General features: G+C 37.9%; 2 protein-coding genes across 2 annotated transcripts; both read right to left on the bottom strand.

Moving 5' to 3' along the window:
- Window positions 1-906: 906 nt before the first annotated feature.
- tuba8l3 (tubulin, alpha 8 like 3) lies at window positions 907-4,136 on the bottom strand. The gene is made up of 4 exons (XM_067409532.1): window positions 4,070-4,136; window positions 2,455-2,677; window positions 2,101-2,249; window positions 907-2,001 (listed from the first exon to the last, which is right to left on the bottom strand). Exons 1-4 carry the CDS (start codon window positions 4,070-4,072, stop codon window positions 1,024-1,026), a joined length of 1,353 nt encoding a protein of 450 aa, XP_067265633.1. The 5' UTR covers window positions 4,073-4,136; the 3' UTR covers window positions 907-1,023.
- A 1,401-nt stretch (window positions 4,137-5,537) lies between these two features.
- On the bottom strand, window positions 5,538-7,102 carry LOC137036253 (tubulin alpha-1D chain-like; the record flags this gene model as incomplete). The annotated part of the gene is made up of 3 exons (XM_067410288.1): window positions 5,538-6,512; window positions 6,638-6,786; window positions 6,874-7,102. Coding segments are annotated over 3 exons (1,353 nt in total), but the record flags the coding sequence as incomplete, so codon positions are not given.
- Window positions 7,103-14,594: the final 7,492 nt, after the last annotated feature.

Here is a 14,594-nt window from a genome sequence, read left to right as displayed (position 1 = left end):
GGACTCGGGAAGAAATCATGTTCATGGATGCGATTATTAACGTTACTGTATTATGAAGCAGAGCAGGACCAAGTGTTGTGGGAGCTGAACGAGGCGCTGGAGCAATTGTGCGACAGTCGCCGGCGCTGCTTCCGCTTTTCCGGTCATGAGTATGAGGTAACGCAGCTCTGTTTATCATATTAAATACATTTGAGTGTGTTAAAAATTATGTTATAATGTTACTCTGTACGTTCACTCGAGACACTTGTTTGAGACACACTGCAGTAAGCTAGATCGATTTTAGAATATCATATTAAATGTTGGATGGCTTGTGTTGATAAATGGCATGCAATTAATTTTAAAACGTATTGTATGATGGAGAAAATGCTGTATTACTTTTACTAAAAATAAAGCTGCATCTGATTATGCTATGTTAGCTACTTCACAAAATAGTGTGTTTCTCTGAGGCATGGTAAAGCGTGGTACTCACAGAAAATCAAGAAAATTAGATTTAAACAATAAAACTAACCGTGTTGAGCTATATAGCAACAATTAGTTTTCTGTCTATAAATATATCAAAACAGTTGTTCCTTGTCTATTAAAACGTGTATATTAAAGCGTCTTTGGTGTTTCCTTGGTTTCTACAAAATAAAACCGGAAACTGAGGGTTGACGCGGGTATGACGCAATTGACAGGTGACTCCTCACACGTCCCGGAGCCTTTGTTAAAATTGCAATTTCTCACAATTTACAAATAGTGTCAAACATTTGGGATATTGTAAGTACTCAAGTAAACAAAATATATAACACTGGCCTAGTGTTTTTTGGATATTTTACTGCAAAAATATTACACATTGCACCTTTAACTGAAAACAAATGAGTGAGAAAACACACATAAAAGAATTCTTTCTTTTATTTTTCAAATTTTATTCATGTAAAACCAACTGTAATGCAAAAGGAATTTCAAGTAATTATTTTTGCAAAAATCTTAATGATCAGATTTTATTTTGGAGGGCAGCTAAGCAGAACTTAGTTGATTCCGACTTTAATATTCTTCTCCCTCTTCATCCTCCTCTCCCATGCTGTCAGTGCCGACTTCTTCATAATCCTTCTCCAGAGCTGCCATGTCTTCTCTGGCCTCTGAGAACTCTCCTTCCTCCATTCCCTCTCCCACATACCAGTGCACAAAGGCTCTCTTGGCGTACATCAGGTCAAACTTGTGGTCTAGACGAGCCCAGGCCTCAGCAATGGCTGTAGTGTTGCTCAGCATGCAAACGGCTCTCTGTACTTTGGCCAGATCTCCACCAGGAACCACCGTTGGAGGCTGATAGTTGATACCTACTTTGAATCCAGTGGGGCACCAGTCTACAAACTGGATGGTGCGTTTGGTCTTAATGGCGGCGATGGCAGAATTGACGTCTTTGGGCACCACATCTCCACGATACAGAAGGCAGCAGGCCATGTATTTACCATGTCGAGGATCGCATTTCACCATCTGATTAGCCGGCTCAAAGCAGGCGTTGGTTATGTCAGCCACAGATAGCTGCTCATGATACGCCTTTTCAGCAGAGATCACTGGAGCGTATGTAGCCAGAGGGAAATGAATACGTGGATAAGGCACCAGGTTGGTTTGGAACTCGGTGAGATCCACATTCAGAGCTCCATCAAATCTCAGCGAGGCCGTGATGGAGGACACGATCTGCCCAATGAGCCTGTTGAGGTTGGTGTAAGTCGGACGCTCGATGTCAAGGTTTTTACGACAGATATCATAGATGGCTTCGTTGTCCACCATGAAGGCACAATCGGAGTGCTCCAGGGTGGTGTGGGTGGTCAGGATGGAGTTGTAGGGCTCTACCACCGCTGTGGACACTTGAGGAGCAGGATAGATGGCAAACTCAAGCTTGGACTTCTTGCCGTAGTCGACAGAGAGACGCTCCATTAGCAGGGAGGTGAAGCCAGAGCCAGTACCTCCACCAAAGCTGTGGAAGATGAGAAATCCTTGAAGGCCAGTGCACTGATCAGCCTGTTGGATTTGTATAAAATCAGCTTATTAGAAATTAGTCAAATTCAGTTTGCACTCAAAATACTACTTCTTTTGGTTTTAAATTTTTATAAACCTCACCAGTTTGCGAGTTCTGTCCAGCACTAGGTCAATGATCTCTTTACCAATGGTGTAATGACCACGGGCATAGTTATTGGCAGCATCTTCCTTGCCTGTAATTAGTTGCTCTGGATGGAACAGCTGGCGATATGTGCCTGTGCGCACCTCATCTGAAGAGGAATAAAATATATAAATTCCTTTTCTGTTGTATTCTTAATATCAAATAAGAAATAATAACTAATGGGAAATCTAAATGGTCCGATAAGTAGTTTATATTTGATTGCTTCTTATAAGGAAATACATTTTTTTTAAATATATGTAAATAAATATATATCATTTAAATTGATTATATTCTGTTCCTCAGGTTCAACTTACCAATCACAGTGGGTTCCAGATCAACAAAGATGGCACGTGGAACATGTTTCCCTGCTCCTGTCTCACTGAAGAAGGTGTTGAAGGAATCGTCTCCTCCTCCTATTGTCTTATCACTGGGCATCTGTCCATCTGGCTGGATACCATGCTCCAGGCAGTAAAGCTCCCAGCATGCATTTCCCATTTGGGCCCCAGCTTGGCCAACATGCATAGAAATACACTCACGCTGGAGAGAAAAGGAGGGTAAAGTATATAAAATATATGAATATAAGTGTCAGCTGTACATATATTTGCTAAATACTCTAACATATAATGCTGTCTAAGAAATCAAAGATACAGTAACATGGTAGCTCCTAAAATTAAACTAGATCAGGGGGCCAGGTCCTAAGCAAATTTCCAAGGGGGCCTCAAGGTGACTTAAAATTAGACAAAACAAGGTTTAAAAAAAAGCTAAAACAAGTAAAAATCAAAGTATTCCTTATTTTATGATTTCTAGACCTGAAAAAATCATGTAAATTACTAAAATCTTAAAATGCAATGGGCATTTTTATAATGAATATACATTTTACTAGTTATGCCAGGCAATAAAGTATTTTTAAAGCATTATTATCCAGTAAATCATGAATGACACTTTTTTTTTTTTTTGTGGACAATGAGGCGCCTTATAGTCAAATAGGTTGAAAACCACTGAACTAGATGCATTCTTTCATTGTTTTGAATGAGGAATTTTTATTTTTACAGAGTCTGGTATTTTAGTTGTTAACACGCTGGCTGAGCTCACTCAAAGCTCAATATTGTACCAACTTTATGCATTTTCACAAGCTTTTGGACCTATATTGTTCAATGTAGAACTCTGTTTCTTTTCTATTATATTTACATGCATGTTTACACTCTCATCTAGCCTTGGTCATAGGATCTTTAGAGTACATAAGAAGAGACTGGGTGAGTTCCTTGGAGGCCTCGGTCCACCCCCTCCCTGTCCTAGCTGTACGCTCTTCTTTGTGTAATACACAGAGATATCTCACTCAGGCCTTTTCACTAGAACAGTTCTATCTATTATTCTGCTATGCTCCAGATTTTGTCACTCATGATCTCATCTACTACTAATGCCTCTTTGTATGTCAAAAAGACATGAATGTATTCATTCTCTGAGTAACAACTGCATTTTTCATGCTGTAGTTCCCCCTTTTCTCCTCTTTAGTTGACAGAGGTTCAGTGAGCTATTTTTGCTCTGCTGATCCACCAAACATAGAAAAATGTTATATTGAGAAAAGGCGAAGTATTGGAGTTTCCTGCTGACATGTGTGTCATAGTCTTGGGATCAGGCTTTGAAGGCCGTAGCCACATCCTCTGTATAATGAAAGGCCAGCTTTGTGCCTGTAACTTTGCATGGCTTAATGCTTCACTCTTGATCACATTCATAAAAACGTGTTTCGGTAGTTTAACTAACTTTGACTCAAAAAATAACACGAGAATTATCAGTGTCGTAGAGTTTAGTGAAATCTAACATGCCTTAAGTGCAAAAGATGTAAAAAAAAAAAAAAAACATATGTGCATTTTAATTGAGTTATTTATGAAAATATAAAAATTAAGAATTGATCAAGCACTGAGGACTTACCATCTTGTCAGATTTCCCTTCAGGCCGACTTGAGGATTCGGAAAAGAGAAGGCAGATGTGGAAAAGAAAGGAGAGGTGGGGTTTTTATAGAGAAGGAAGGAGGAGGAGGAGGAAGGGAGGGGGTTAGCAGGAAGTGGGATCGCCCGTTAGAGTGAGGATAGCCATTCAGAAGGGCCGTCCTTCTTACACAAGCATAGTCTCGCTCCCTCTTGGGGGTTTGGGGTCTGTGAAAACCATCTGGCCCCTTTACTAGCTTTTTGGGCATTTGATAATACTAAAGGATGCCAGCAAGGATTTTTACAAGCTATATGTCAAAGTTCTTCATGGTCATGTGTTAAAGTTGCATAACAACTGCAGGGAAACCGATATCTTGACTATTTTTTTGTAATATAATGCCTACAGCGGGGTATTCTTTGTGATTCCTGCATGAAGAAAAGCCAGTTTAAAGACTTAAGGGTGAAATTGTCATTTCATATCAGTAATTACTCAAGTCTTTTGTCCGTGAAAGACAACTTTTGTGTTGAAGTACTGTAAATGTAGCCCTATATTTGAAAACAGATATGTCTTTCTGTGTTTGTCAGCGTTTACAAAGCAAAAAGAACACTATTGACTAAGGCTTTATATAGACATGATTCTTGCTATACAGAAAGAAAATGAAAACACAGGCCCAATTGTCATCAGACTTTAATTTCTGTGCTACAGTGAAAGCACAGACAATATCCAGCCTCTTATACTGATGCCCATTGACATGTACAAACAGCTGAATCACGAATAACAGCTACAGCAGGTGGTCATTTTTGAGCTGCATAGACATCATGGGGGGAGGGGTGTCATGCTGGAAAATTTTCTGTTTTGCCTGTAGGTCTTTATCACTTTTGCATGTGCAAATATACACAGATTATAAGCAGATAACATGTCCAACAACATATCATGAAAGGAGTGCAAAATATATATTTTTTAGAAAGAACTTGTTTCTAGACTTTTGAGTGCTTAATTCTATAGCATTTTTTCCAGTTAATCTTTACTTTTTAATATATTTAACTTCTGCATATGAAATAAAATGTAGAAAAATAATTGGGAACATTTAGTTAAAGCGTTAACATTAGGTATCATGAACTAACAATAAACAACTTCTTTTTTTACAGCATTTATTAATCTAGGGTAATTTAAAATTGTTACTTAATTGTTCATGTTTGTTCATAATTCATTAACATGTTAATTTATATAACTTCAAAATGTTAAAATATATTAGTATATGTAGAACTAATAAATGCTGTAAAAGTATTGTTCATTGCTATTTTATGTTAGCTGTTGCATTAACCAATGTTAACTTATAGAATCTCATTATAAAAGGATTCCAAAGAATGTATAGCCCTTCAAAAAAAAAAAAAAAAAAAAAAAACAGTAAAACGCTACATTTTAGCAGATAAAAATATCTGATTACCCTGAGATTACAAAAAAACGGCATTTAGAATTCCACTCCATCCTCATCATCTCCGATGCTGTCAGTGCCGACTTCTTCATAATCCTTCTCCAGAGCTGCCATGTCTTCTCTGGCCTCTGAGAACTCTCCTTCCTCCATTCCCTCTCCCACATACCAGTGCACAAAGGCTCTCTTGGCGTACATCAGGTCAAACTTGTGGTCTAGACGAGCCCAGGCCTCAGCAATGGCTGTAGTGTTGCTCAGCATGCAAACGGCTCTCTGTACTTTGGCCAGATCTCCACCAGGAACCACCGTTGGAGGCTGATAGTTGATACCTACTTTGAATCCAGTGGGGCACCAGTCTACAAACTGGATGGTGCGTTTGGTCTTAATGGCGGCGATGGCAGAATTGACGTCTTTGGGCACCACATCTCCACGATACAGAAGGCAGCAGGCCATGTATTTACCATGTCGAGGATCACATTTCACCATCTGATTAGCCGGCTCAAAGCAGGCGTTGGTTATGTCAGCCACAGATAGCTGCTCATGATACGCCTTTTCGGAAGAGATCACTGGAGCGTATGTAGCCAGAGGGAAATGAATACGTGGATAAGGCACCAGGTTGGTTTGGAACTCGGTGAGATCCACATTCAGAGCTCCATCAAATCTCAGCGAGGCCGTGATGGAGGACACGATCTGCCCAATGAGCCTGTTGAGGTTGGTGTAAGTCGGACGCTCGATGTCAAGGTTTTTACGACAGATATCATAGATGGCTTCGTTGTCCACCATGAAGGCACAATCGGAGTGCTCCAGGGTGGTGTGGGTGGTCAGGATGGAGTTGTAGGGCTCTACCACCGCTGTGGACACTTGAGGAGCAGGATAGATGGCAAACTCAAGCTTGGACTTCTTGCCGTAGTCGACAGAGAGACGCTCCATTAGCAGGGAGGTGAAGCCAGAGCCAGTACCTCCACCGAAGCTGTGGAACACCAGGAAACCTTGGAGGCCAGTGCACTGATCACTCTTTTGGAAGAGAGGAGAAAGGGCTTACCAAAATGACTACAATGCACTACTTTGGCTGAGAACATTCTACAGTAATTTTACAGTTTACAAACTTGTCAATAATAAATCAGAGCAAAAAATATTACCAGTTTGCGAATACGATCCAAAACTGAATCGATGATCTCCTTGCCGATGGTGTAGTGTCCCCTGGCATAGTTATTGGCAGCGTCCTCTTTTCCAGTGATGAGTTGTTCTGGGTGAAAGAGCTGGCGGTAGGTTCCTGTCCGTACTTCATCTACATTCATAGAAAGCGGAACGTTTCAATCTGTTTCAATCTGACATGCTATTTTAAACCATTTGTAAACCAAAAATATTCTTATACCAATCACAGTGGGTTCCAGATCAACAAAGATGGCACGTGGAACATGTTTTCCAGAAGCCGTCTCACTAAAGAAAGTGTTGAAGGAATCGTCTCCTCCTCCTATTGTCTTATCACTGGGCATCTGTCCATCTGGCTGGATACCATGCTCCAGACAGTAAAGCTCCCAGCATGCATTACCAATCTGTGCTCCAGCTTGGCCAACGTGAACGGAAATGCACTCACGCTGGAGAAAGAGATTTATTTACTTAATTTAACCATAAATACTAATATAATAATATTATTAAAACATGTGTAATTCAAAAACAGTTATGCGTTACCATATTGTATTTTGTCTTCCAGCCGATGCTCAGGGTTCGGAACGAAGCTCTAAATGTGTCAAAGTCTGACACAGAATATTTATACCTGGAGCATCACGCGGTAACTGTTCTCTGTAATAGGAGAGGTCACTGATGTCGATACTATCTTCGGGCTGAAAAAGGAGGAAGACAAAAAGAAAAATGAGGTTAGTGCCTCCTACACTCAGAGGAATAGTTTATTGTTAGGGCAAGATATAAAACTGAATAGACTGGTAAACAATATTACAAAAACCATCTTTGATCCTTTGGGGAACTTTCTGACAAAAGCACAGCTGAGCAAACTATATGCCTTTACATGTGCAAGGTCTTGGTTCATGTATTCTCAACACAAAGAAGCATATATTTACGAAATAATTTGTAGGTTACTCATGTGAAGGCAACACTTTCATGAATTAATAATGGCTCCTCTTATTTCAGAGAGTTAGAGTAATGTGATACCCTCTGTGTGTGTGCTCTGAATGAGGTTTGTTGCAGGAGATTGAGAAATAGTAATACAATAGTTCCTCAGATTGAATTGTATAGATACTGAGAACTACGTACCTTAAATTTTTCTTTTATGTGGCTTCCTGAAAATCACAAGAACGCATGTCACTTCCTTTTTCTTGTAACCTGAGTATTTGCTGCGATGGCAAAACCTGTGCTGTTCATCAAACTGTGAACAGAATTAAGAGGATTTTATACTTCTTAATTCAATTTTATGTCTCTGTATCTGTTTACAGAAGTGTCCGCCTCCAGAGCAATGTTAAAAATGACTGAACTGGGATCACTTTACTTTAGAAGTAAGACTTTTACTCTTAATATGTGTGTAGTAGAAGATCAGATTTCACAGATTCATGCTTTGCTTCCATCCTCCCTCTGGCCTTTATTGTTCTTACAGTGTCATTCCACCGAATGGGTGCCATTTCTGTCCCCAGGACATTATATGTACAAATATGGATGAAAATCCTTCAGAAATCTTTTTTTTCTTTTGCATTGTTGTGTAACTCCATATCCCATCTGTGCTTTAAATACATTTTTTTAAAAGAAAACATAACATTTTAGATAAAATATACATTTTAATCATGTCTGTTTTCATTCAGTCCTGTTACCCTAACACATCCCCCCTCTAAAAAACTGGGAAAATTCCACGAGACACATTTTTAACAGGATATTGCATCATCTGGGTTGTCTGAAGGCCATTTGAAGACTTAAAGTATGTGGTCTTATTTTCTTTATTGTATATTTGATGATATTGTAACTACAACTGGGAAAGTAAGTCTTAACAAACTATCCTGTTACCTAAATTATTTCTTAGATATTGATTGTTTATTTTAAAAATACACATTTTTGGTAAATCACTAGAATTTGCTCAATGTTATCATGCTATTAGCATGTATGTCATGTGGCTATATTATATTTATTTGCTATTTCTATCCTAAAAACTCAGTCCTGTTACTTTCAGTCCTGTTACCCATATAAAAAGTAACAGTAACTGGAGTGAGTAGTGTCCTCTGGTGTATTGATTTATTAGTGTGAATATTAATAGATAAATTTGAAACCACATCTTATTCACGTTTTAGCCTTCCAATGTTTTTTTCTAGTGAAAACTGAGATTTTTAAAAACTCTCTCCAAAGCGGATACATTTGAAAATACATTTTTGTGCCTGCTATTCACTTTCTCTTTGTTGATAAAAAAAAAAACTTTGTTTTTTATATTAAGTATCATTACGTAAGTTGATTTTTCTGATCAAATTATTTTTACCAATTCACAATAATCTTAATAAATACTATTAATTTTGTAATTAACAATTAATAATTTATAAGTGTATATAATAAAGTTCATGAAGGCTGGAAATGAAAAACCTCTTATATTCAGGTGTGCATAATTATTAAGCAGGTTTTCTTTCACAGGCAAAATGAGCTAAGGATGACCATTGGACAGCAAAATGCTCACTGGTTCAGCAGGGTCAGACAAAAACAGTTGGAGAAGAAAAGACATGTTATCTGCAAAAGAATTAAGGTGAAGAATTAAGTGTGAAACCATCAGGAACTCTTTAGTCTCCAGCGCCACCATTTCCCAGAACTGCAACCTACCTGGAGTCTCCAGAAGTGTAAGGTTTCAGGATCTCAGAGACTTAGGTTAGCTAAAGAATCCTAAAAAATGACCCCCACTTAATAAGAATCATAAGCTGAAGTGTTGTAAAATACATAAATACTCTTTCTTATTAAGCACCTTGCACTTATGGAGACTCCAGGTTGGTTGCAGTTCTGGCGCTGGAGACTAAAGAGTTCCTGATGGTTTCACACTTAATTCTTCACCTTAATTCTTAATTATTTTCCAGTTAACATGTATCTTTTCTTCTCCACCTGTTTTTGTCTGACCCTGCTGACCCAGTGAGCATTTTGCTGTCCATTGGCCATGCCTTAACTTTGCAATTTCTATATTGCATTAGTATTGCATCCTTCTCATGAGCAATTAATAATTTTTGACTTTTCAGTCTGAGTTGAATCTTTTTTTTTTTTTTGCTCATTTTGCCTGTAAAAGAAAACCTTCTTAATAATTATGCACACCTCAATATAAGACGTTTTTCATTTCCAGCCTTCATGACCTATTATATACACTTGATATAATGATTAATTACAAAGTTAATAATAGTTATTAAGATTGATGTGGTGTGGAATTGGTAAAATGTGCTTGGAAAAAAAATATGATCAGAAAGTCAACTTGCCTAATAATTCAGGACATGGTATACAGTGATTTTTTTTTAATGACAAATATCAATTATTTGAACATGAGACCAACAGTTTCTTTAAAATAAACATCTCATTGAGGGGAAAACAAAGGAATTAGCAAACATGTTTGTAAACATGTTTTTGAAAAGATGCGTTAGTTTTGGTAACAGGACTGAAAAAAATGCATCCATCTTCCACTTGCAAATTTTGTAAAAAAAAATTAAATGAAGTTAACTGAGATGGACTAATACATATTTTATATAGTTAAATATAAGTGTTTTTAGATTCAGTAAAAAAAAAAAATAATAATAATATATAAATATATAAATGCAGTTTTATTTTCAAGAGTTACCACAAGCAATCTTACAGATAAAGATTGACTCCATATGTCACCTTTCACTTTCTAACCTCATTGAACTGTAATGCATTGGTTGAACTCTAAAGATATAGATAGGTTATACTGGCGCCTAGCGGTTGTACAAGGTAAACGACAAACATGCAATAATCGAATAAGTTTATCAATTTGACCAGCAGATGGCAGAAAAAAACTTTTTAGCAGAATAGTTATAATTTTATAGATTGTTTCAAGCACGTTTTATTTTTTTATTTTTTTTTTCAAGTTTACTGCATGGATGCAATTCCAATAACATACATTTTCAACATGTTTTGTATATTTCCCTAAAAGTTTTGAATAAACATCTTACTCAGATAAAGAATTTAAAAGCATAAAAGTTAGGGCACTTAAATTGGCTCATTTATTTACAGAGAGAACAAATCAGTCTTTATGCTAATACCATCCGACTGCTTATCACACATGGTGAATTTATTTATAATTTGTCCATGTTCTCAAATAGTAGCTGGAAAAAAAAATGTTATGTAGGGCCCATGTAAATGACAGTACATCATTATAAATTTAAATGCCAGGACAAAACCAAAACCATTTATATGCCAGAACAAAATCAATAATCTTTCACATTTATTCTTCTTTTCATACAGCACATATGAGTGTCCAGATGGGTTAAACGTCCGCTTCTTCAGTAAGAACAGTGCTGGCATATGTGTCCATCAAGCCAACTTTGCAACTTTGTTGATCTGGAGCCCTCTGTTATTGGTATGCCAATATTTAAAGTAATAGATAAATGGAAAACAATCATACCATTAAACTTCTAATGAGTATTTGTAATGATATTTAATTTGTCCAATCAGTATTCCTCTGTGTTGCACAGATTGGTCTGAAAACTTGCTTGAGAGAATGCAACTGTTATTCCCCTTCACCAAAAAGTGTATTATTCATTCAGCAAAAAGCTCAACAAACGTAAATGTTTCTGAAAATAACTGATCCATTGTGCATTGTGGCAAAAACACCACTAGGGGACAGTATAACTCTAATCATGTGGTGAGGAGAATATTTTCATAGATTATATAGTTTTAGTAAGCCAGTTTATTTATTTAAAATAATTTCATATTTTTTAAAGAAAACAAAAGGAAAGTGCATGACTGCAAGCAGACCCAAATGTTAAAAACATGGGTATTAAAACATTTAAACCATACAGATCTTGGATTGATGAATGAATAGATTTAACAATATGCACTGCATGCATACTACAAATTCCAATACACAGAAATTAGTATATGGGCTAGTGGGACAAAGCAAACCCAAATGCTAAAAGCTGGAAAGTTAAAAAGTGGAAATTTGAACTAGTAGCTGAAAAATATAAATATATGTTATAAAAAGATATATGCAATTCAATTGTATTTGTACAGTACAATATAGAGTGGACAGGAAGCAATGTAGGAGAAAGTGGGGGACGGGATCTGAAAGGACTGCTATCGGGACTTGAACTTGCGTCGTCCGATGTATCAGCGTGCTGCCCACCTTTCAAAGCTTTTTTTTCCCTTTCTTATCCTTTGAATTAATTTAAAAAGTATGCATATTTCTCTCATATTTTCACATCAGTGCTCATATATATTCTTCAGTACAGTATATTTGCAAACACAATATCATTTCCAGGTTCCCATTCTGATAGTATGTGAATCAGCTGCATACTGTAATATGCAGCTGATGAAATTAGGCAAAGGATCCACTAAGCAGTGGCCAACAGGTCTCAGAGCATCACAAAGAAATATGTTGGCCAATAGATTTACAACCATCAAGGTCAGCAAGCTCAAAGTGACGTCGTACCTCTTTCCATGTCCAAATTAATCACTAGAGTGACCTTAACCCTGTAGCTCATACACACACAGAGGAATGAATTACACTTTGATTAAGGTTTGCCACAGTTATGTCCTCGCCAACAACCCTGGGTCTCATGCTTACAGTGTATTTGATTGTCTTTCATGTATTACCCTTCCACTTTCTGTTTTTAGTAGCCTAAAAGAATATGAAAGGCTCTTCAGTTATTTTTGATTCTGCACACTTATAAGCATTAACTCTCCTTATAGTCTCTTTTGTGTTGTCACTTGTAGAAATGGACTGCGCTAGTGTGATATATACCAGCAGTTTGACAGAAGTAAAAACAGTCATAAATGATGGAAAAATTTAGAGTAGGAAAAAATGTCACTTATTTACAATTCGATGAAACATGCTGTGTGATTAAGAAATTATATTTCTTATGTAATCTAATTAAGAATATTTCCCATGCAGGGTTTAGATGGAGCCCCTGGGAGCAACTAAAACACAAATGGTGTGAAACTGGCAATGGCATTCAGCTGTTAGCTGATTACATTGATTCCATTTATTTGTGACCGTTTTCCAGTCACTTCACTCCTGAAGGTGAGTATTTCATCTCCATATAAACACTTTGAGCTCGGAGCCCTTCTGTAGGCTCTGAATCTCACTGAGCAGATTGGAAAACACAAAGCGTTTTGGGATAATCAATAAGGACATGGATCAATGCAGATAACTATTGATTTAATTCATTTACACACTCAACTTTCTCCCCATTTATGCAATTAGAATATGAAATGGTCAACATGGCATGTTTAATAAAATAGCGTTTGATCATATCATCTATTTGAGAGTTGAATTTGGGAAATTGTAATAAAATTTCACTGCAATGGTATGTGGGCAGTGATCTTGATCTAAAAACTGTTCAGCAGCCTAAAAAGGCACTTTTAAGTCCCATTCACATCAAGAACGATAACTATAATGATACCTATATTAGTTTCCAGCGGACGATATTGTTTTGATATTGTTCAGTCGAACACACAGCCTTGCACAGCATACTTCATTCGACTTGTGCGCATACACAGGCGTTCCACGCGTGCTCAGTTTTGAGCAGTCTCTCACCACGAGTTACAATGTAAACATCTTTATATTCTTTCATGCTAGCGTTGTACAAATGAGGGTACTTTCTAACCTCTTCGCACAATCTCTCGTCTATGTAGGCCTCCATTGTCGCTGTAGCTTGCATGTGTTCCGTTCTGTTCTGTTTATGCAGTTTACTTTGACTACCTTGTGAATCGCACCAACCCCCTTTCTTTTAATTTTGATGATTCTAAGTGACAACTAAGGAAAATCCCAAATTCAGTATCTCGGAAAATTCGAATATTGTGAAAAGGTTCAATATTGAAGACACCTGGTGCCACACTCTAATCAGCTAATTAACTCAAAACACCTGCAAAGGCCTTTAAATGGTCTCTCAGTCTAGTTCTGTAGGCTACACAATCATGGGGAAGACTGCTGACTTGACAGTTGTCCAAAAGACGACCATTGACACATTGCACAAGCAGGGCAAGACACAAAAGGTCATTGCAAAAGAGGCAGGCTGTTCACAGAGCTCTGTGTCCAAGCACATTAATAGAGAGGCGAAGGGAAGGAAAAGATGTGGTAGAAAAAAAGTGTACAAGCAATAGGGATAACTGCACCCTGGAGAGGATTGTGAAACAAAACCCATTAAAAAATGTGGGGGAGATTCAAAAAGAGTGGACTGCAGCTGGAGTCAGAGCTTCAAGAACCACTACACACAGATGTATGCAAGACATGGGTTTCAGCTGTCGCTTTCCTTGTGTCAAGCCACTCTTGAACAACAGACAGCGTCAGAAGCGTCTCGCCTGGGCTAAAGACAAAAAGGACTGGACTGCTGCTGAGAGGTCCAAAATTATTTTCTCCGATGAAAGTAAATTTTGCATTTCCTTTGGAAATCAAGGCCCCAGAGTCTGGAGGAAGAGAGGTGAGGCACACAATCCATGTTGCTTGAGGTCCAGTGTAAAGTTTCCACAGTCAGTGATGGTTTGGGTTGCCATGTCATCTGCTGGTGTTGGTCCACTGTGTTTTCTGAGGTCCAAGGTCAACACAGCCGTATATCAGGAAGTTTTAGAGCACTTCATGCTTCCTGCTGCTGACCAACTTTATGGAGATGCAGATTTCCATTTCCAACAGGACTTGGCACCTGCACACAGTGCCAAAGCTACCAGTACCTGGTTTAAGGACCATGGTATCACTGTTCTTAATTGGCCAGCAAACTCGCCTGACCTTGAGGCGAGAAAATCTATGGGATATTGTGAAGAGGAAGATGCGATATGCCAGACCCAACAATGCAGAAGAGCTCAAGGCCACTATCAGAGCAACCTGGGCTCTCATAACACCTGAGCAGTGCCACAGACTGATCGACTCCATGCCACGCATTGCTGCAGTAATTCAGGCAAAAGAAG

The sequence above is a fragment of the Chanodichthys erythropterus genome, chromosome 14, assembly GCF_024489055.1.
Source record: "Chanodichthys erythropterus isolate Z2021 chromosome 14, ASM2448905v1, whole genome shotgun sequence".
Taxonomy (NCBI): domain Eukaryota; kingdom Metazoa; phylum Chordata; class Actinopteri; order Cypriniformes; family Xenocyprididae; genus Chanodichthys; species Chanodichthys erythropterus.
This window is presented reverse-complemented; position numbering and strand designations above follow the sequence as displayed.